This window comes from Coturnix japonica, chromosome 11 (assembly GCF_001577835.2).
Source record: "Coturnix japonica isolate 7356 chromosome 11, Coturnix japonica 2.1, whole genome shotgun sequence".
NCBI lineage: Eukaryota > Metazoa > Chordata > Aves > Galliformes > Phasianidae > Coturnix > Coturnix japonica.
The window spans coordinates 1,534,057-1,555,002 of NC_029526.1; the positions used below are offsets into that span (position 1 = coordinate 1,534,057).

Below are 20,946 nucleotides of genomic sequence, written 5' to 3' on the forward strand. Positions count from 1 at the left end.
CGCGCAGACTGAAGCTCCTCCAGCTGCTGCAGACCCAGTAGAGCTCACAGAGCAGCTGAAGCCTCTGCAGGCTGGGTGCTGCAGCAGGCATCAAAGAGCAAGCTAGGGAAGGGGATGAGACAACTCAACCTGGGGTTTTAGCTTCCATCTAACCCAGGCTTCCACAAACATGCTGGTGTTTTTCACCACCGCCCTCCGAAAGAACCCCTCTATGAACACAATGCCAGCATGGCCAATTAAACTCTGCTCTTTAATATATCTCCTCCAGCATTGCAATCCCCACCTTTGAATGCGATACAGCACTGCTTTAGAAAGGTATTTACACACATCCCAGCATAACCCCCTGCTTGTCATCACAAGGAGCAAGGCCTCGACTGGCACTAAGAACCAACCAAGGCAAGTCTCTTGCAGCCTTCATCGTGGAATGGCAGCGATGACAGAGGGCAACATAGATACTGCGATGCTTTCTGATTGGCTTCAGTCGCATCCCTGATGAGATAACAGCATGGACATGAGAGACAGCATTAACCTATCTCTTAAGCCAGGGCTAGAAGCGCTTCATCTGGCGGCGTTCCTGGCGGCGCTGCTTCCTCTCGTTTGGCTCCTGACTGGGGGCTGAAGATTCAGCTGTAAACCAGGGCCCCAGGATGTTCACCCACAGGAGGTAGAGAGCACGGCCAGGAGCCTACAAAACACACATAGAAGCAAAGTCAGTCGTTCTGGATGTGATTTTGGCAGGTTAGAATGGGCTGGTCCCACAGAGGAAAGCAAAGGAGCTGGAAAACATCTACAGGCTGGGTCAGGGATATCACGAGATCCACTGAAATCAAAGGCAGTGGCAGGCACCCAAAATAAATGGCCTGATTTCATAGAATTCAGGAGCCTGCATACATTTCTGGGAACACAGCACTCAAGGCTTCATACATGGGAATGGCAGCATCGGTTCTGAATTACCCAGAAAGATCTTGACTTCCTAGCTGCTCTGCCTGTCCCTCCTTCAGAAACAAAAACACATTGCTCTGAGGGAATACAAAACCACCATCCATATGGCGTGCAGGGAAGCCAGAGCCGAGGCTGCCCCCTGCCAGAACCAGCTAGGAACTAACTTAGAGTCATAGAATCACCAAGGTTGGAAAAGAACCACAAGATCATCCAGTCCAACCATCCACCCAACTAACGTGGGTAAGGATTAAAGCGTGATACCTTTCTGCTGTTCCAAGACTGCCTTCATGGGATACACTCCAGGCAACTCTGGTGTAGTATTATTGTAATTGCCTGGAGATTTGGGCTTTTCATCCCTATGTAAAAGCAGCTCTAGCTGGAGAAGCATAAGAAACACTTCAGGAGTAGAAAGCACCTGGTGTTAAGGGGGATGAAAGCCTGAAGTTTATTCTACTCGGTGCCATGGGGTCCTGCAGTTCCCAGCCTGGTGAATGACCGAGGAATCCAAACAAGAAGAAACAGCATGTTTGTCACAGCCACAAAAAGGCAAAGAAAACAACTCTTATGCACAAAGGCAGCTTTCATCTGCTCTGTGGTTCCCGTTGCTGTCTCATAGGACCAGGAGGGAAAGGTCAAGGCCAAGCTAGTTTTTGCAGTTTACCACAAGACTGACCCAGAAGGATCAGGATTTCTTTTTCTTATATTTTTAGAAGGTTTTAAGAGATAAAATAATCATAATAATCAAGAAAGAGTTTCAGCCCGAACTGGCCTCCGTTCTGAAGATGGGGAAAAGACAGACAACTCAGAGCAACGAGAACAAGTGCAGGGCTTACCAAGAGCCAGAAGTACCAGACGTAGAGCGAGAAGCAGCTCAGAACCTGGACCATTGCTGTCAGCAGGATCACATCCTTGAGGTGCCTGAGGGAAAGAAAGCAATACATGAACCTCCCCATTCCAGCCCCACACCAAAGCCACCAGCTCCTCGGCCAGTGTTGCAATGGAGGGATGAAGGACTGTGTGAGAAGAGGAGGGAGAGCTGTCCTTTATGGGAGCACAGCTGGAGGACACAGAGCTGTGCCTGGTGATAGATGAAGAGCTAAACAAGAGTTTATGGGTTAGGATTAAAGAGAAGACAGGTACAGGTGACGCTATAGTGGGTGTCTGCTACACCTGACCAGCAAGAAGAGCCAAGTTAAAGATAAGCCAGTCACAGATCCTTGGGGCAAAGGTGAATGGGGTCCTGATCCTCATTAGGATTGTTGCCAGCAGGTGTAGGGAGGTGATCCTTCCTCTCTGCTCAGCACTGGTGGGGCACAACTGGGTACTGGGCCCAGTGTTAAAAATCAAAGTAACAGGCAATAACAAATGAATTCGAATTGAAGAAGGCTGCGGGGTGACCTCAGTGCAGCCTTCCAGTACCTAAAGGGCGCCTATAGACAGGAGGGGACTCAACTCTTTATGAGTGTACACAATGGCAGGCCCAGGAAGGCCGAACAGGCACTGTGCACAACCGCAGGAGGGCAGGAAGGGCCAAAGCAGAGAGCTGCAGAGGTTTATAGCCTGCAAACAACCGGCTTAGCACTGGAGCCCTGCTCGGACAAGGAGAAGTGGGGCACGCTCCGGGCTGGGGCTGCAGGCCCCGCTCACCTGGGCTCGTGTGGGTGAGGACACTCACTCTGCCATCCCCTGCTCCATGTTCAGGTCGATCCCGCCGTCTGCCAGGCTGCCGTCATCCGCGAATGCCGGCCGGGCCATGGAGCTCATGGAGCGGTAACTGGCGCCGTACACCGCCGAGCTGAAGGCGAACGCCAGCTGCCACCACAGCGGGGCCGTGAGGAGCCGAGCGGCCGCCCCAGGGCCCGGCTGGGAGCCACGTCAGCCCCCGACACTCACCCACGTCCATGCGGAGGCGGCGGGGTAGAACACGACCAGGTTGACCACGGCGTACACGGCCTGCGGGACACCACGGCCCCGTTAGCCCGGCCCCGTTAGCCCGGCCCCGTTAACCGGGCCCCGCGCCCGCCCCGCTCCACTCACGGAGGCCCCGAGGATGATGCGGAGGTAAAAGCGCAGCGTGTCCCGGTTCTCCTCGAAGATCTGCTTCTTGCCCTTGGTGCCCGCCTTCCCTTTGGGCTGCGGGGCCGACACAGCCGGTCAGCGACCCGCACCGCGCTGCTCCTCCCCGCCCTCCCACCCCATCCCCTCCCGGCCCCGCCGCTCACCGCCATGGCCGCTCGGTTCCGCGCTGCCCCTTCCTGCTCCGCCCTCACTCGGGGATTGGGGCCGTCAGTGCGGGGAGGAGCTGCCGGGGGCGGGCACAGCGGCACGGCCCTTGGGCACCCGCAGCTCTCAGCGCTTTGCCCTTCCATGATGGCCTTCCTGTTGTGCTGGTTCCCGTAGCGCAGCTGCCAGACAGGCTGTGGATGCTCCATCCATCCCTGGAGGTGGTCAAGGCCAGGTGGGGCAGCCTGTGCTGGTATTCAATGCGCAGGTTGGTGGCCCTGCATACAGCACAGCTTCATGATCCTCGAGGTCCCTTCCAACCCCAGGCCCACATCAGCAGGGTAACGCACACCCAGCTCTGCATTGCCCCCTTTCATGCTCTTTAGCCCTCACCCCCCCAAAAAAACCTTTACAAAGAACACAGCGCTGAGTTCACAAGTGTTTATTGCCCATATCTGCAGGAGGTGGGGGCTCTGCCCACCCTGCAGCGTGCAGCTCCAGTGCTCAGACAGGCTGAGTTACTACAGCACCCCATGGAGAAGCCATAGGCAAAAGGAGGTGCAAAAAATCGGGGTTTGGGGGGTGTTTGGGCCACGGAGGAGGTAGCTCGTCGTAATGCAGTAGTGCAGCAGTGTGACTGGAGTGTGCAATATCCGCCACGGCAGGGAAGGCACCAAGGTTCGTGTGAGCAGCTCAGTGCTGCGCTGGGGTTGGGCTCCGGGCATTGAGTTTGTGCCCGTCTTATATTGGGGCAAGGGAAGAGGATTACGTACCCTGAACAACCTGTGGGCACAACCTGCTGCCCTGCAGGCTGGGAGCACTCCCAGCAGGGAGAGGGAGGAGAGCAGGAAAGAAATCAGTGCATTAAGAGCCTGTCTGTCCCTCTGCAACGCTGACCCTGCTGCAAAGCGCTGTCTGCTCAGCAAACCAAGCAGTGGGAGGACTTCAGCCTTTCCTAACTCCTTTTGCACCCAGAGGGGATTCTCCACGCTGAGCAGCTGTGCTGGGCAGGGTATGTGGCTGTACCGTTGTAATGCTGACCCCCCCTCCCCAATGTGACAGCAGTGTCTGTACAATCCCTCCTCCTGCTGTCCTTGCCCTCTGCCCACAGTGTGACTGCAGCAAAGGGGACATCAGCATGGAGGGGTTCAGCTGTTGAGAAGTATTTTGTCTCTGCTGCCTGTAGCAGAGCAGAGAGGTCCCTTCACTCTAACAGAGCAGGAGCCCAAAGCTCAGTGGCTCAGCCCTGATGCAGACAGTGAAGGGAAGGTGGTTTGCCCTGGGATGCTGGTGAGTTCTGTCTGGGCAAATAGAGGTGTGGGTAAGGGGACAGGATGCCCTGCTCACAGCCACCAGCATGGGAAGGGGACAGGCAGCGCACACCCAAGCCCCATCCAAGCACCTGGGCTCATCCCTTTGGGGACAGAGCCTGGAGGAAGAGTTTTGCTGTTGGCAGGCAACAGAATGTTTCCAGCTCCAAACATCTCAGAGCTGAATGGGGCAGCCTGCAGAAAGAAGGAGGGGGCACAGGGACTGGGCACGGGGCGGGATGCAGGAACTCACTGCTCTGCATGGCTGAAGTCATAGCAGAAGTTGAGGTTGCTGGGGGGCTTTGGGACAGGAGGGGGGTTGTCAGGGATGCTGATGTTCTCCAGGTCCAGGAGCCGCAGTTTGAGTTCCATTGACAGCAGGATGTCGAGGTCCGTCTGCGTTCGCTCGCTCGTCATCTCCTTGCCCAGAAGCACGTTCAGCCCGTCTGTCCACAGGCAAAACTGGAGGAGCAAAGCAGCTCAGGGGAGCTCTGGGCAGCCACAGAACCCCTGTCCCACCTGTGGCTCTCAACTCCAGGGCAAAGCAGCTGTATCCAATTCACCTCCCTCCTGCCATGCTCACCCCACGCCTTCACCCAGCACAGGGCAGCTCAGTCCCCAGCTCCACGTCTGACCTTCCCAGCCAGACTGGGTCTTTGTTCATCCCCAAACCTCGCAGCCAAATAGAGAGCTGCAGTGCTCACATTCCTCCAGGCCCTCAGCCATGGATGCACAAAAGCATGTTTGTCCTTTCAGTGCTAGCCCAGCACACTGGCTGCAGGCCAGGGAAGCCCAGCTCCTCCAGGCTACATAGGGGAGGGTGGGAGCAGTGTCACAAATCACCCTTTAGTGTCCAGTTCCAGATCTGGGAGAGCAGAGAGGGGTCCTCCCTTGCTCAGCCTCCCTTGGCAAGGATGTGCCCTCCTGCAGTCCCTGCAGCTCACCTCGTAACGCGTGGGGGCAACGAAGTTCAGGCAGTATTCCTCCACATCATACACTATGGAGAAAGCGAGCTCCAGGACGTCCTATGGGGAATCATAGAATCACAGAACCATGAAGGTTAGAAAGAACATCTCAGATCCCCAAGTCCAACCCCAGCACCTCCAATGCCCACTGCCCTCAGTGCCACATCCCCACGGCTCTGGGACACCTCCAGGGATGGGGACACCCTGTGCTGGCTGTGCCCTGTGACACAGCTGGGGATATACAGAGTGATAGAGCACAAGGAGGGAGGGGAGCATGCAAGGTGGGGTGGAGGTGCTGACCTTGTTCTGCTTCCCAGAGCTCTTCTCCTTCGTGTGTGGACACTCCTTCCCAACGAGCAGCGCCTTCATGTCTGCCACAGGAACTGGGGAGCAGGAAAGCTGTGTGTTCCCACTTTCCTGGTCCTCACCCCAGAACCATGGCCCACCATTCGGGCAGCAATGTGAGCAGCCAGGATTTAGGTCACTGCTTCACATGAGGAAAGGAACCCCAGTGCCAGATCTGCCCCAACCCACTGCACCACCAGGGCCAGACACATGGCACCCTGACAATAGGGCAGTTCCCATCTGAGCACGCAGTAACGGAGGTGGGCAGAGTGCTCCCTTCCCCCTCCCTTTCTTTCTCCCCATCACCTACTTTTCTCCGTCAGGCTCTCGATGGGGGGTGAGTGCACCCCTTCCTCCACATCCCCGTAGTGCAGCACTTTGTGATTGGGTGACAAGCGGCAGTACCAGAGCTTATCTGCAGCAGAAAGGCCCCAGCTGAGACCCCGTTAGCACCTCTACTAATGAGCTGCAGTCCATTCCACCCTCCCTGTGCACTCACCCTGGCGCCGGCGGCTGCTGATCTTACGGAACAGGGTTCCCTCGCAGAGGCGCAGCAGGCGCTGCTGGCGGATCAGCTCCAGGAGCTCCGGCTTCAGCCTCTCCCGCAGCTCCCTGGGATGCCAGCCAGGAGATAAGGAGCACGGACCCTTCAGCGTTCATCCACTGACCCTTATGGGGTCACCCCTGCCCACAGCCCACTCACAGCACGGGCACGGCCAGCGTCTCCTCCTGGTGCAGCCGCTCCGTCTGCCGCAGCTTCAGGATCTCGCTGTAGTTCAACGCATTCACTCTGGTCTTAAACAGCTCCAGGGAGGTGGGTTTGAGAGTCAGGGTCCTGGTGATCTGCTCCCGCACCACCTGCAGCACCTGGGGGGGCACAGACAGCATCCCCAGTCCGGTGATGCTCCAGGGTTACATGCACAGCCTCGGGGTCCCGTTATCACCTTATCAAAGTCCTCCTGGGTGGCTCTCATCTCCTTCCACGTCTTGTTCACCAGCTGGATGCAGATGCAGAAGAGCTCTTCAAAGAAATGATCCTGCCCGAAGAACATCGGGTAAAAGGCCTGAGCTGTCTCCGAGCCTGTGGTGAGAAGGACAGATGATGCCACACTCCTGTTTTGCCGTACAACTGCAGTATCCAGGAGCACAGCCCTTCCCCAGCTGTCAGCTGTGGCACCCTCAGCACTGGGATGGTGCAGGGCTGGGCACACACGTACACTGCTCCCCGATGTGCAGGATCTCACAGAGGATCAGGGTGAGCTGGATGCTGCTCCGAGCAAAAGGGCACTCGTGTTTGTCTTCGCGGCTGCTGTTCTCAAGGATGAACTGAAGGAGAAGAACATCACCTCATGTTACACACGTCGGGATCAGTGCTCCCCATGCTCCACTTGACCATCCTGCTCAGCTGCCCCCCAAAGAGCTGAGCAGTTCCAAACAGCAGCACCCAGCTCTCAGACCCAAGAAAGAAGGGATGAGAAGCTGGAGGTCCTTTCTGCTGGGAGACTCCCCAAGCAGCAGCACGCACCCGGCTGTAGGCACTGGGGGTGTGCCTGGAGAAGTACACCATGTTGTCGAGGGCAAGGAGCCCCGGCGGCGCACGGCGCAGGTCCTCTGCTGGGTTGCTATTGTTCTGGCAAGACACAAAAGAACACAACTGAGCACTTCTCCAAGCAGCAGCAGGACAGCAGGTCTAGGGGAGATGCCAAGGTCCCACTGAGGCCTGAACATGGATGGTTGGGGCTGTACCATGAAGCCCAGCTTGCGGAACTCCTTGGCACACAGCGACCGCCGGCGCTCGGTGCTGAAGGTGCCAGCAGGAGCATCATTCTCTGATTCAAAGGCAGCCTGGCGCAGTGACTGGAGGAGATCCCTCTGCTCCTGGAGGGAGAGAGGGGGGAAGGACACTGTGAGCCCTGTGTACCATGGTCTAAAACCAATGGTGAAAGCCACCGTGCTGGGTAAGGAACACACCCCAAAGGCAAACCTTCACCCGTCTGCACTTCCAAAGGTGGAAGCACAGCAAGGAGAGAGCTCCCAGACCTGGGAGTAGGGGTCCATCGAGGTCCTCATGCGGTGCTCGTGCAGGTTGAGGCTGAGTGACTGCAGCACGTACAGGTAATGGGCCATCTCATCCCCCAGCGGCTCGGAGCTGTGGATGATGTTCTACAAGAGACTCCGAGTGAGAAGGGACCCCTGCGTGCTCCAGACCCAGGGACCAACAGCCAAAGCCCCACAGCCCAAAGGGAAGAGGACGGCACCCCAGGGCTGGGCTCTGTGGGCAGCACACACAAGGAGGGAAGGACAGGAAGAAGCGCAGAGCTCTGTAAGAACCCTGCTCCCCACCTTGTGGATGAACTGCCTGATGTTCTTCTCTCTCAGGTACTCCATCATATCCTAGAGGGGAAAGAGGCTGTCAGACATCCCCCAGCCCAAGTGCCAAGTGCTCCCTTACAGTCCCGCTGTCCCTAACTCTGGGCTCTTGGCAGAGGATCCCAGCAATGGGCACACCGTTGTGTTGGGACCCCCAGTGCCCACCACCCTGCAGCCCCCCAGTGCTGCCCACTGCCCCATACCCGCCGTTCAGCATCGGTGGCAGCCAGCAGCAGTGCAATCAACAGGGCCGTGGCCTTCAGCTGCAGCTGGACATTCGTCCTGGGGAAGGAGGAAGGAATGCATTACCACAGGTGCAAAGACAGCTCTAAGACACAGTCCTCTCCCCTCTTCACTGTCAAACCCCAATACAAGCTCTGTTTAACACACCCTAACCCTCAGCAATAGGGCAACAGATGCTGAGTGCTCACCAACAAGGGACAACACAACATGGTGCCAGGGATCGCCAGCAAGACCCCCCCCAGAAATCCCCTGCAGGCCCATGTTCCCACTGGCTCCCCACTTACACCTGCAGGTGGGTGAGGAGACGATCCACTGTCACTTCTTTTTTGACGAGCTCAAAGAGGACGCGGCTGCTGGGCACCATGTTCTCCAGGATCGACATGGAGAGCTGCTGGACAGAGGCATCCATGGCGTTCATGTTGACGTAACTCACGATCTGCAATAACAGAACCCATCAGTACAAGGCGGGTCAAGCCTGGGTGACAGCAGGGCAGCCCATGGCACAGGAGTTGTGTACTTTTTTGATGAAGGCTGCACTAAGAGTCTCCCAGGAGACGAAATCGTGCTCCATCAGCTCCATGAAGGCCTTCAGGGTGTGAGCGAGGATCTCCCCTGTACTGGAGTAATGGGAGAGCAAACTGAGCAAGGATGGATCCAGACAATGTGCAGTGAGCACAGTAAGGCAGGACCCATCGATGCGCAGCCATCCATTGTGCCCACTGTGGGGTACAACAGAACCAACCAGAAAAGCAAATGGAAGAGAATGCAAAGAATGACAGAGAATGCTGCTGGGTAAGAAAGCAGACCTTGGCTTGGTCATCCTAGAAGCCATGGGAGGGGAAGTACAAGCTTCTTTTCCATTGGGAAACCAAAACCACCTCAGATCCCACCCACTGCTTCAAGAAACATGCACTGCGCTGTGTGACTGTGGGGTTCAGCACCCAGAGATTCCCCATTGCATACTGAGAGGAAGGCATTGGGCAGCACTGCTGTGACACCCAGGGGTTTCTCGAGCTGCCTGCAGATCTCTCACAGCCAAAACCTTCAGAGGGATTATCAAGGCCAAAAGAGGCCACTAGTGAAGCCCAGCTTAGAGCTCGTACAGCATTAGCAAGGGAGAAGGCGAGATCTGCAAAGGAATTCCCCTCCTGATACTCACTCGTTCCCTTCCTCCACAATATAGAAGATTTGCTTCAAGCCATTCCTGTTGATAAACTCCCGGGCAAAGGTAACGTCCTGGGAGAGGCTCGCAAGCTTCTTCAGTGACTCAGTCTTCACATCCACGTTGTTGCTCTGGATCCCGCTGTACAACCTCTCTGCTTCTTGGTCCTACCAGGAAGGAAAGAATCAAGCCACAGGGGCTCATCGAAAGGCAGTAAGAGACCTGGAGGCAGAGGCTGGAGGAGCTGAAGTGTAGGAAGGAGGCGAGGAGGGGTCTGAAAGAGAGCAATCAGAGCAGAAACCAGCAGAACTGAGGAAGGAGGGCTACATCGCCCCATGGCAGGCAGCAGCAGGCTGACCCCAGCACCCGCCTTCGGAGAAGGAGACAGGGGATGTACCGGAGAAGTGGTCAGTCGCAAGATGCTCCCATTCTTAATCTCCCCACGGTTCTGTGAAGAGAAAGTGAAGGGGTGAGAGGCACACGGAGCCACCAGGGCCGGGAAGAAGGTGGGTGATGGCTCACCAACTCAGTGATGTACGTCTGGCGCCCGTCGGCGTACTGCAGGGCATAGCGCTCGGCGTTGGGCAGGCTCCACCTGCAGTGACATGCAGCAGGTCATGGAGGAGGGCTGGTCCTGGCCACCACAGCCCAGCGTCCCAGCTGTGCCCCATAGCTGTGGCCTGTGACAACCCAACCTGTGACACACGCCGGCTGTTGTGACCTGATGGGCCACCACAGACTTATCCTTCTCAATGGGCCACCACAGGCTGGTAACCATCTGTGACAATCTGATGGCTCACCATAGACTTATCATCATCTGCCATGACATGATGGGCCACCATAGGTCAGCCAACACCTGTCACAATCCAAGGAGTCGTGACAGGCTGGTCGCTGCTTATTGAGACCCAATGGGCCACCAAAGGATGGTCACTGCTTATTGAGACCCAATGGGCCATCAAAGGATGGTCACTGCTCATTGAGACCCAATGGGCCACCAAAGGATGGTCACTGCTTATTGAGACCCAATGGGCCATCAAAGGATGGTCACTGCTCATTGAGACCCAATGGGACATCAAAGGATGGTCACTGCTTATTGAGACCCAATGGGACATCAAAGGATGGTCTCTGCTCATTGCATGACCCGATGGGCCACCAAAGGATGTCCACCCTCTGTCACAACCCAATGGTGCAACCACAGACCGGCCACTCCATCCCCGCAGCCCACTCCCGGTGCCCAGGTACTCACGCATCGCAGACGTCCTTGAGCACAGCGGCCAGCGGTTTGCTCTGCGAGCGAGGGAAGGGGCGAGCCGTGAGCGGACGGCGGCAGCGGGGCGGGGGGCTGCGGGGGGAGGTGGGGGCGGGCGGTACCTGCTGCAGCTCGATCAGCTGCGGGATGGCTCCCACCATCTGGATGGCGATCTTCACCACGTCCTTGGGAGGCGGCATGGTGGCTCCCCGCCGCACCGCGCCGCAGTTCCGGGTCTCAGCCGCCACCTCCCCGCCCCTGGGAGGGCCGGGCCGGGCCGAGAGGCCGTCGGGGAGGGAGCCCCGAGTGGGGCCGGAGCGGGGCGGGCACGGCCGTCCTCCTCACCTGAGCTGACGCAGGTGGGGCGGCTCCATCCCGTCCCGTCCCATCCCGCCCCGTCCATCCAGTCCCATCCGTTCCCCCGGTCCCATCCCGTCCCATCCTACCTGCTCCACCCTGTCCCATCCCATCCATTCCTATTCCATCCATTCCTGCCCTTTCCCATCCCATCCCATGCATTCCCATCCCATCCATCTCATCCCACCTATTCCCATCCCATCCCTATGAACAGCACAGCCTCTGGAAAGGGTTCTTTTATTCACTCAACAACTGTACAAATATTACAGGCAATTTTCATTTCCTTTGCAAATAAAAACAAAACAACCCCAAAGTATAAAAATAATCTTTATATAGGAATCAAAGTTCATCAGTTCATCTTCTCTACAGCTTTTTTTTTTTTTTTTCCTCCTTTTTCTTTGTTTTTTTTTATCTCTCCAGAGCTGTGGCAAACATTAATGTGCTGGGGGGGGGGGGGGATGAAGGTGAGGGGTGGCAGAGGAAGGAAGGGCTGCTGGAGCACTCGTGTGTCTCCATCCCACCCACTGCCTTCACCTAAAAAGGGATGGAGGCTGGAGGCTGTCCATTCCTATTGAATTCATTGTGTTTTTCCTATCCTACGGGGTACTGCTGTGTCCCCAGGAGGCAGAAAGGAGCAGGTCTGTTGGAGGAGTCCCACAAAGGATAAAAAAGCACCGGGGAGATGCTTTGGAAAGAAGGGACTCAAGCATGTGGCCTTCTCACCTCTGCAGGTGCTGAGAGTTGGGTACATCCCATTTGTAGCCCATCACTGCTGGTGCTGGCTGTGAGCTGCAGCTCTGGCAGTTTACAGGGCAGGAAAGGCTCCATGGGACGGCTGGGTTGGCAGGAAGATGTGCAAAACTGATAGGCAAATCAGACCCAAAAGCAACGTTGGGGGGACGGTTTGCAAAGTACAATAAATCCAGGAGGGTTTTTTCTCCAACAAGAGCAAAGAAAAGAAATGCATGGGCTCCATTGGCTGCTCATCCAAAAGAAAGACAAAAAAACACTGCAAAGCCACCTCAACACACCTGCTAAAAAGCAACGCTGGGACAAGAAAGATGCAGAAAGGCATCGCATCGTGCAGCAACCTGCCATGGGATCAGGGAGCACAGCATGAACATCCATCTCTGTAGGAAGGCCGACCCTGAGCACATGGTAAGGAGGAACAGAAGTGGGAGGGTTAGAGGGGGGGAACAAAACACTATTTTGACAACACCTGTGGAACTCATCGTGGCAAAGCACTACTGCACCATTCCTGCTTGGTGGCCTTTACAACAGTTGAAGGCTCAAGTGCAACGCTGGAGAACAGCTAGATGCTAACACAAGGTGTCTGATGTACTTGAATACCTTCAAGGCATCAGCTGGAGCAGTCTTAACCTTTTCAAGCAACTCATTAGTAAGAAAACATTAATACTGGCACCCTTCTTCAGCCCTGTAGGAACAGCACAGTGTTGGGCTGTGCGTCAGGTGGGCCAACACCAGGGGACAACCAGCATTCCTGCTCAGCTCCCGGGTCCTATTGGGAGGGGCAGCCAACAGAGAAAAGTGCTTTGTCTTGTAAAACGTACTGGCTTGGATTGGAGTCACTGGAACAAATGGAACCTCTGGTGCCATTGGTTTTTGCTTTTTGTTGATGTCACTCTGGGATATAAGCACCCACACTGAAACTACCTCCAGGCTTGTGAACTGGCCATGCTGTCAGGGCTCCGTGTAGCAGCTGGTACCTAGGAGGTGCAAAGTGCCTCTAGGAGTGCAGGAAAACCAAGGCATGCAGATTTGAGGAAGCCTGGAGAGGCACCTGGGCAAACTCAACAAATCACAGACCCACTGAAGCCATGCCCAGAATCCAGTGAAGAGAGAGATGCAGCAAGGCGAGGTCAGTCCTTGCACGTGCAAGACGGGAGGAGAAAGAAGTGACGGGGAGGCTCCCGGCCTCCGAGTCCACATCTCTTGCTTCTGAGTTCATGTGAGAGTTTCTCTGATTCGAGCTCTAGCACAAAAGGAATCCAAAAATAGACACTTTCCAAAGAGTTACAAAAGGGTCTGTGTGTGCGAGGCTCACAGCCGCGCCGAGGAGTCAGAGGTTAAGGACAGGCACATCGAAGAGGTCACAGACACCTTCGCTCTCATCCAGGTTGTAGATGTAGTCGTGATCTCCAGGAGGGGGGGAGAGGCGGAGCAAGGGAGCAAACACTAGAAGAGAAAAGCCAGCAGTTGGTTCCAAGGCTCAGCACTCCCACAGCCTGGAGCTGAGCCGTGGGGCCTCGTAGCCTGAGATCCTTGAGATTGCTTTTCATCAGCCTTGAAGCACTGAAGAGGCTCATCTGCTCCTCGTGCATCACTCACTGCCTGGCACAACAGTGAGAACTATGCCCTGAGCCCAGAACAATGAGGGCAAGGCTGCAAATGCAAGGCTGCCACCTGTAGGAAGGCACACAGGACCAGTCTTCTCCCCCAGAAAGGCCACACCACGAGGGGAAAACTCTTGAGACTCACCTTCAGATGACATCAGCTCCTCCAGCAGCTCAGAGTTCATACATTCTAGGGAAGAGACAAACACAGTAAGCAATGCACTCTGACTTCTGCTCTGTGTTTGTGTGTAGTTTCCCAACCTTCCCAGTTTTTCTTGTTCCCCCCTTTTTGGGTTAAGGCAAGGTGGGTGCAGGCAGTGGCAGCAGGAAGCTCAGCCTCCTGCCCTGGGCAGAGGGAGCCACGTGTGTTGGGCCATTCAGGCAGCACCAAACCATTCTGCAGGAGGTTCCTTCCTGCTCAGCCCAGCCACAAGCCCAGTGCTCTCACATGAAGGGTGATGCCTTATCCCTGCAGTGCTGTGTTAGCTGCAGTCCCAAAGGAAACTCCCCCACATGCATCTGAAACTGAGGTGGTAAAGCCAGATGCACTCCTCAGTTACACACACTCACTTTAGAGCGGGGAGGAGAAAGAGAAACAAGCTGTTCCAGGAGCAGCAGAACTAATCAGTCTCCAGTTTCATTCATATTTGTCCTCTTCGTCCCTCCTCATTGGATCCCTTCACTCCACAGCTGTGATATGCCATGGGAGGTTGGCCAGCTGCCCACCAGCAAACATCTGAGCTCTGTATATCCTTCCCTAATGGGCCATTAACTGCTCTCTGCTCCACTGCCCACACAAGGCTACAAGCAGAAATTATCTCTGAAACATCGTTCCTTCCTCCAGTGATGTTGAACTTGGCCAACAGGACCACGAAGCACTTGAAAGGTTGGCAGGCAAGCAGCCAGGCCAAGCGTGTGCAAGCGGATCTTTCCCCTTTTAGAAGCGAAGTGTTTGGAAACAACCTTCTGATTCCCTCTCTCACTTCACCAAGTTAAACAGTGATGATCTCAATCAGCCTGGCCAGGCCCTCATCACCCACAAGTGAAGTGATCTTCCACAGAACAAACTCAGATGAGCCCGTCCTCAAGATGCTGATGCACTGCAGGCCATTTCCTAAAGAACAGGAATGTACCCTGCCTAGTTCCATGCTGTGAGATGAGAGGATTTCAACTAGAGGTAACCAGAGAGGAATAATATGAGCTAAAATAAATAGCAGTAAAATACAGAACCTATATTTTTAGACCTTCTTCAGTAGATGAGGGTAAAACAAGCAAAATCCTTCACAGCTTTCACTCCTGGATCTGAACTTCACCCCTCCAAAGCAGGAGGAATAGTCCATAAAACAGCATGCATTACTGCAGAGAGAAATCCACAGTGGCACGCTGCAGTTGAAACAAGACTAACAGGGGTTTTGCTGGTGGCTCTAGATGATGCAGGCAAGTTGGAAGAGGAGTGTGGGAAGGCAGAACACAGATTAGTGCTGGCACAGGGCCTGAAAAGCTCTCATCTGTGATCAGGGTGTGAACGTACCTCTCGTTGGATCAAACATCTCTGACAGCTCTTTGGGAAGCTCCAGCACTGTGAATATAACAAACCAAATGATTGACTTTGTTAAATGCAGCATCTGAAATACTATACAGCTTCATCAGCCGCTGCCCTGCTATCCTCTCAGTCCTTATGCACCATCCCCTTCTAACACATTAACTTTAAGTACTTCTGCATGGAAGGTAAGCTTCGAAGCATTAAAGCACAGTGTCTTATCCAGAGGATGCTCTTCTGTCTGTGGACCAGCCTGCCATTTCCCAGTCTGAAGCTAACACTTCCTCATTTAAAGCCCATTGCACCTCAACAAGCACAGCAGGAAGCTTCCCAGACACATACTGGAAGACAATAAGACCACAAGATTGCTACAGATAGAAGAAGTACTTCTGAGTAAAGGAGAAAAACAGAGAGTAGAGCTCTCCTAATAACCGAACAAGTTACAAGAGTGATGTCAGTGAAGGCTTCACAGTCTCAAAACTCAGACCTAGCACTACAAAAGGGGCTGAAAGAGAATAATCCTACCTAGAACAGCACAGATGCATCACGTGAGCATCCCTTGTGGCTTTTCTGAGCCTAGCATCACAGGTAGTGACACGGCACTAGATGTGACACTGTCATCTCCACACCAGGTTCCCCAGCACCCACACACTGCTGTGGTTTCTCCCCCCAAAGAAATGCCTGTTCACTGCTCATGTGGTCTGGCTGACAGAGTTCAGCTCGTCCCCCTGGAGCCAGCAGCCCCTCCCTCGCTCCCAGTGGCACAATCTGGAGAGACAAACAAACCAAGGGTGCATACTCACTTCCTTCAGGATCAGGTTTGATTGGCTCAAAGGAGGCAGAGGGGCTGGGTAGGACAGAGCTGCTGTCCAGTGAGGCAGAGGACTGCAGCAGCTGCGTGTCCAGCCTGGCTGTATGGCTGCTGGGTGCAGACACATTGCTGAGGGGATCGAGGTCACTGCTGCTCTTGGACTCCAGCACTGAGATGCTGCATTCTGGAAGGAGCCACAGACACACACAGTATTTCCATTAGCACATCCAGTCCCACTAAGATGAAAGCAAAGGCTCGGTGCAGCAAGCACAGAGGTGCTCCCTTTGCCAGGAGCTGACAGTGCTGTATGACCAGGTTTGTACTGCCCTATTGGTCGGCAACCATCCCATTTCTGCTCTCTGCAACCTCCCTCTCACCTGTGTTCGTGTGTTTCTGCTCAGGAGGGCTGTGATCCTGAGTGCTGGAAGGTGTTGGCGTTGAGGGCTGGGTGCTGCTGGGAACAGATGCCTCCTGGAAGTGGGCAAGCGGAGGGATCTGTGGTTTTGAGGGTGCAACTGCCTGGCACTGGATGAGGTCTTCAGGGGGTGGGACGGGTAGCACCACTGGAGGAGAGCTCCAAGCATCCTTGTTTACTAAGAGAACATCAATTGGCCCACTGGTGCTCTTCAGATGGATCTGATATTTCTTCTGCCTACTCGGGCCCTGAGAAAAGTCAGAAGCAAAACACAGATGTACATTAAGAGCTCTTTCCAAACAGATCATCTTGGCAACTATTTAACAGTCAGAGCCTTCCTTGAGTTCCAAGTTCCTCCAACTCCATCAAAACCACAACCACCAACTCCTTCCCAACTCCCAGCCTGCTCAGTGCAGCAGCACTCCCCCATAGCACACAGCTGCTCTCTATCCACGCACTTATCACTCACCTCAGGGATGGGAACCTCTAAGCGTGTGCCTGAAGGGGCTCGAATTGCAAGGAGGGTGTCTCCTGTGAAAACAGAGCAGGTCGGCACTCACAGGGCACAGGCTGTTCCAATGCTGACAAAGAGCCCCTGGCACTTCTCAAAGTCCACACAGCTTTCCCTCTTTTGGAGGACTGCCATTTACACCCACTCAAGCTGCTAAGCAGATTGTGGAGCTCTGAACGTACCAACCCTGAGGGCATAAAGAACCTGCAAAACTTCTTTCCAAGCAACCCTTCCGAGAAAAGTCAAGCATTTTTCCAGCCGATTCCTCCACAGAACTCATTCATCTTCCCCAGTCTGAATTGTGAATAGGATGGCACACAGCTGGAAGAGCTGCCCTGCCAGCAGAGACAGCACAGCAGCCTCACGTGGACCAACACCTGAAGCCGATGTTCCCTTGCCTCTATCAGCAAGAGCTGCCTGGTGCTGGCTGTGTTGGCCCCTGCACAGAGACACAGAGAGCCAGGCTGACAGCACCATCTCCTTTCCAAGTCCTGCAGAACACAACAAACCCAGATGAGCTGCTCCCAATCTGCATCCAGGTTTATATTTAACACGAGAAACATGAATGGGGGAAATACCAGTGCTGTAAAAGCAGGCATATAAAGACCGAGCAGTTAGCAGCTTTCAGTTTGAATATTTAAACTTTAGTGTGGTTTGTGTCCACGCTTCACCAACATCCTGCGTGAAGGACTGATCATCTTCCCTACGATCCACAGAGCAGACAGCAGAACAGCACATCCTTCTATTACAGACAGGTAACAAAAGGTCAGCTCAGCAAAAGTGCAGGGATTAGAAGCACAAGATTTGTGGAGGAGATGGGAGTCCTTTAACAAATCTACACTTAAGGAAAATATTGTTAAATGATGTTAAAAAGGCATAATAAAGCCCAAAGAAAGCTTAAACTTAAAGACCCAACGGCCTCAACATCACAGGCACTGCCTTTCTATCTCTCTTGATAGCTGAGTCCCAAATGTTTTCACAAGACAGTCGGTGCACAGTGTGTTTCCACTTCCTTTTGGTCACTAACAACTAAGGTTTTTGGTGTGGTCTGAGTTCAGAAGCAAACTCTTTTAGGAAGAAAAACAGGTGCAATAAAATGCAAACTGCTCAATGAACCAAGCAATAATCTGTCTGCTGGTCTCCAGGAAGCTCCCACAGGCTGTTACAAACTATCTGGCCCCAAGCACTGTCAAACTGAAAACACAACCCCCGTCCCCAAGAAGCCTGACCTTAAACCAGAAGAAACAGTAAAGCAGGAACTCAAGCAGGATAAAGTCTGGTGAACAAGGAGGACAGTGCAAGAAAGGAAAGATGAGAAACGGAAGAGCTGATGATGAGACAGCTTGGAAGAGGTGAGCAGTCAGATGAGGGTGAGATTATGCACAGCTGGGGTGGGCAGGATAAGCAGCTTCCCCATTGAACTCTCTGAGGCAAGCAAGCAGATGTAGGTTGCAGAGGGTCAGGAGAGGGCAGGCATTCACTGAAGCAGAAAGCAGCTCTGAATCCACGCTGCTACAGCTGAGAAGGCTGCCAAACTGCACTGGGGTATTTCTGGCCCTGCAGCTATCAGTGCAATTGCCAACAGAGAGGAAACAGACTCCTGCAGCTTTTTTGCCACTTTTGCCCCTCAAGGATGTGAAGTCACAACAAGAAGCACATTCCCTTCTGTCCTGCTCTTCACTCCCTCCTCTTTGCTCTCCTCCTGGTACAAGGCATGATGCAGCTGAGGGCAGCCCATGCTCAGCCCTAAGTCAAGATGTGCTGCCTCCTCTTTCCTAGAGAAAGGAAAGCAGCTGGCATAGGCTGACAGGACTGCAGCATTATATCTCTATGATGCAGCACCATTTCCTCACCTGTGAAGCACTTGCAGATATCTTCGTGTGTCACATAAGCTAGCGTTTGGAAGGTTAAGGACAACAGCTGCAGTTTCCTGCGAAGACGGAACTCAAAGGGCACCTGGAGTTTCCTTCCTTTCTGAGCACAAGAAACGCTGCAAAGGAAGCTATTGTCTATACTGGGCAGTGCTCATCTGCTTCCAAGGGGGGGATGACCTCCTTATCCTTTCAGAGCAGCAACATGAGGTGCCCCCAGCAGAGCACTGCCAGCCCAGCCCCAGCTCCTGCCTTTCAGCCCTGAGGAACGGCCGGCTGACAAAAGGATATCAGTTGTTCTGCACGTCTTCTGTGACGTTTTTGATGCTCTGCTGAACCCACATCTTCTGCTTCTCCAGCTCCTGTTCCTGCTGCTCCAGGTCCTCTATGTCTGCCTTCAGCTCGATGAGTTTGTGAGCAATCTCACGCGTGTTGCAGCCAGGACCCACCCCTCTGCACAGAGCAAACAGCAGTGACATGCATCAGCTAACAGAGCAACCAAAACACCCGGCTTTTGAGAGCTGCCACCTTCCTTCCTTCCCCCTTTATCACACATCAAGGCCAGAGAATCTCACCTGTACCCGCCCTGCAGCCTCACACCATCTTCCAGCACAGCACCATGCAGTGCATCCTCCTCCATCCCCCACCTCCAGCACCATGAAAGGTGTCTTTTCTAACTCGAGACATGGAAATAGTTTGCACCAAAATACGAGCTCTGCTATAAAAGCAATGTGCCATACATACTTTAACATTCCTCATTACTACCATCAGCACAGCTCAGCACAGGCCACTGATAAACCAGCAGAAAGGCACCCAGAAGACAAGACCTTGGATTAGAAGGGACCCATGAATGACTTCAACTCCATCACTCACTTCCATTGGATGCTGTTCTTTGATTTCTTCTCAATCAGCCCAATCCCTTCCAGAACATTCGTGATATCATAGATCCGTCGTTTCTGTCGCACAGCCAAGGTGTCTGCAGCCTGCAATAGAAGTCAGACACTTAACTCCGAACTCTCAGTCATGCTTCTCTCCTTCCTGCCTATCAGATTAACTTCTGACCAATCTATCTGCTCACCATCCCATACAGCTCCTCAGCAGCAGGGCAGGGCTACAAGCCTGGCAGCCTAAACATTCAGTGCTTCTCGAGTGTAAAGAGAGATGAGAATCTGAAGGTAGAGGGCTGCCTGAACGACAGCAGTTCAGCAAAGCTGACACTCAAAAGGTTTTTTATACCTAAAACCTGATGCCAGCTGATAGAGAATGGACACGAGGTCATGAGTCCTCTGGAAATGGATACAGGGAGGACAGAGCACTGGAACAGGCTGTGCTGTTTCCTTCTCTGTAGGTATCAGAACCCACCTGGATGCTTTCCTGTGCATTCTAATCCAGGGACTTGCTTCAGCAATGGGGCTGGGCTGCATAAACTCCAGCAGCCCCCTCCAACCCCAATGATCCCATGATCCTGACCCTTTGAAGGACCCTCCCCTCACATTCAGGAGGCACCGATATTGCTTCACCAACCAGACGGCAATGCAGAAGTAACAAGACTTTAACTGCTGCCAGTCACACAGTGGTGTCACACAGAGGGCAATGCACAAATGACTTGCCCCTCTCACACTGCAGGACTTCAGTGACCACGCACAAACCACACTAACAAACATAACCCCCATTGAACTGACAGCTTAGGGAACATCGTCCTTCTGCCCTAATCCAAGTAGACAGCAGTTTGCCATAGGAGAGGACAGCATAGCCAGGGGACCACCCCAGCCTTGTACTTCCAGCACAGCTTCATAACCCAGGGCTGCCTTCATTCTGCTTGCAGGGCATGGAGCAGAGTGCTGCTCTGTCTGATGGGAACAGAACTGGAGGGTCGCACAAGCAGAGGGGCACGGAGGGGCACAGCGTGCAGGCCGTACAGCAGCAGCAGAGCAGCCATATCGTTCGACCCGCCGTCCCCACGCTCCCCCCCCTCACACATCGATGCCCCCGGCCGGGCCTCCCCATCCTCCCACGGGCCCCGCACCAGCTTCAGGTCCAGCACTCCGTCCTTGGCCTCCTGCAGCAGCGACACGAACTTGGTGGTGAGCAGCCCCAGGCTCTTCTCGTGCCGGCTGGGCGCCCCGGCTCCCCCGCTCCCTCCTCCCGCAGCCCCGGCCGGTTGCTGCCCGCTCTCCGCCATCTGCCCGCCGCCGGCTCCAGGCCCGCCGCGCTTCCGCTTCCGATTCGGGGGGTATGACGGGAGCTTCCGTTGTGGGGCGGGCGTGGAAACCACGTG

At 54.4% G+C, this 20,946-nt stretch overlaps 3 protein-coding genes across 4 annotated transcripts; all 3 read right to left on the reverse strand.

Moving 5' to 3' along the window:
- Window positions 1-231: 231 nt before the first annotated feature.
- TMEM208 (transmembrane protein 208) lies at window positions 232-3,271 on the reverse strand. The gene is made up of 6 exons (XM_015873772.2): window positions 3,165-3,271; window positions 2,980-3,075; window positions 2,836-2,895; window positions 2,618-2,754; window positions 1,776-1,860; window positions 232-685 (listed from the first exon to the last, which is right to left on the reverse strand). Exons 1-6 carry the CDS (start codon window positions 3,168-3,170, stop codon window positions 548-550), a joined length of 522 nt encoding a protein of 173 aa, XP_015729258.1. The 5' UTR covers window positions 3,171-3,271; the 3' UTR covers window positions 232-547.
- Window positions 3,272-3,592: 321 nt separating this feature from the next.
- ELMO3 (engulfment and cell motility 3) lies at window positions 3,593-11,066 on the reverse strand. 2 transcript variants are annotated; one of them, XM_015873672.2, is made up of 20 exons: window positions 10,932-11,066; window positions 10,807-10,847; window positions 10,083-10,155; window positions 9,958-10,008; window positions 9,558-9,727; window positions 8,916-9,015; window positions 8,683-8,834; window positions 8,359-8,437; window positions 8,129-8,179; window positions 7,826-7,948; window positions 7,532-7,663; window positions 7,311-7,415; window positions 7,003-7,111; window positions 6,730-6,866; window positions 6,489-6,652; window positions 6,285-6,397; window positions 6,096-6,200; window positions 5,741-5,823; window positions 5,420-5,500; window positions 3,593-4,937 (listed from the first exon to the last, which is right to left on the reverse strand). In XM_015873672.2, the coding sequence occupies exons 1-20, from the start codon at window positions 11,007-11,009 to the stop codon at window positions 4,725-4,727; spliced, it is 2,160 nt and encodes a 719-aa protein (XP_015729158.1). In that variant the 5' UTR covers window positions 11,010-11,066; the 3' UTR covers window positions 3,593-4,724. The 2 variants fall into 2 exon arrangements, with proteins under 2 accessions (XP_015729158.1, XP_032303064.1); XM_032447173.1 differs by lacking the exons at window positions 8,916-9,015; window positions 9,958-10,008; window positions 10,083-10,155; window positions 10,807-10,847; window positions 10,932-11,066 and having other exon boundaries at window positions 9,558-9,665.
- A 320-nt stretch (window positions 11,067-11,386) lies between these two features.
- On the reverse strand, window positions 11,387-20,897 carry E2F4 (E2F transcription factor 4). Its single transcript, XM_015873747.1, has 10 exons — window positions 20,695-20,897; window positions 19,542-19,651; window positions 18,960-19,121; window positions 18,651-18,694; window positions 16,756-16,817; window positions 16,249-16,534; window positions 15,864-16,055; window positions 15,052-15,099; window positions 13,666-13,710; window positions 11,387-13,362 (listed from the first exon to the last, which is right to left on the reverse strand). The coding sequence occupies exons 1-10, from the start codon at window positions 20,848-20,850 to the stop codon at window positions 13,247-13,249; spliced, it is 1,221 nt and encodes a 406-aa protein (XP_015729233.1). The 5' UTR covers window positions 20,851-20,897; the 3' UTR covers window positions 11,387-13,246.
- Between the last annotated feature and the right edge of the window lie 49 nt (window positions 20,898-20,946).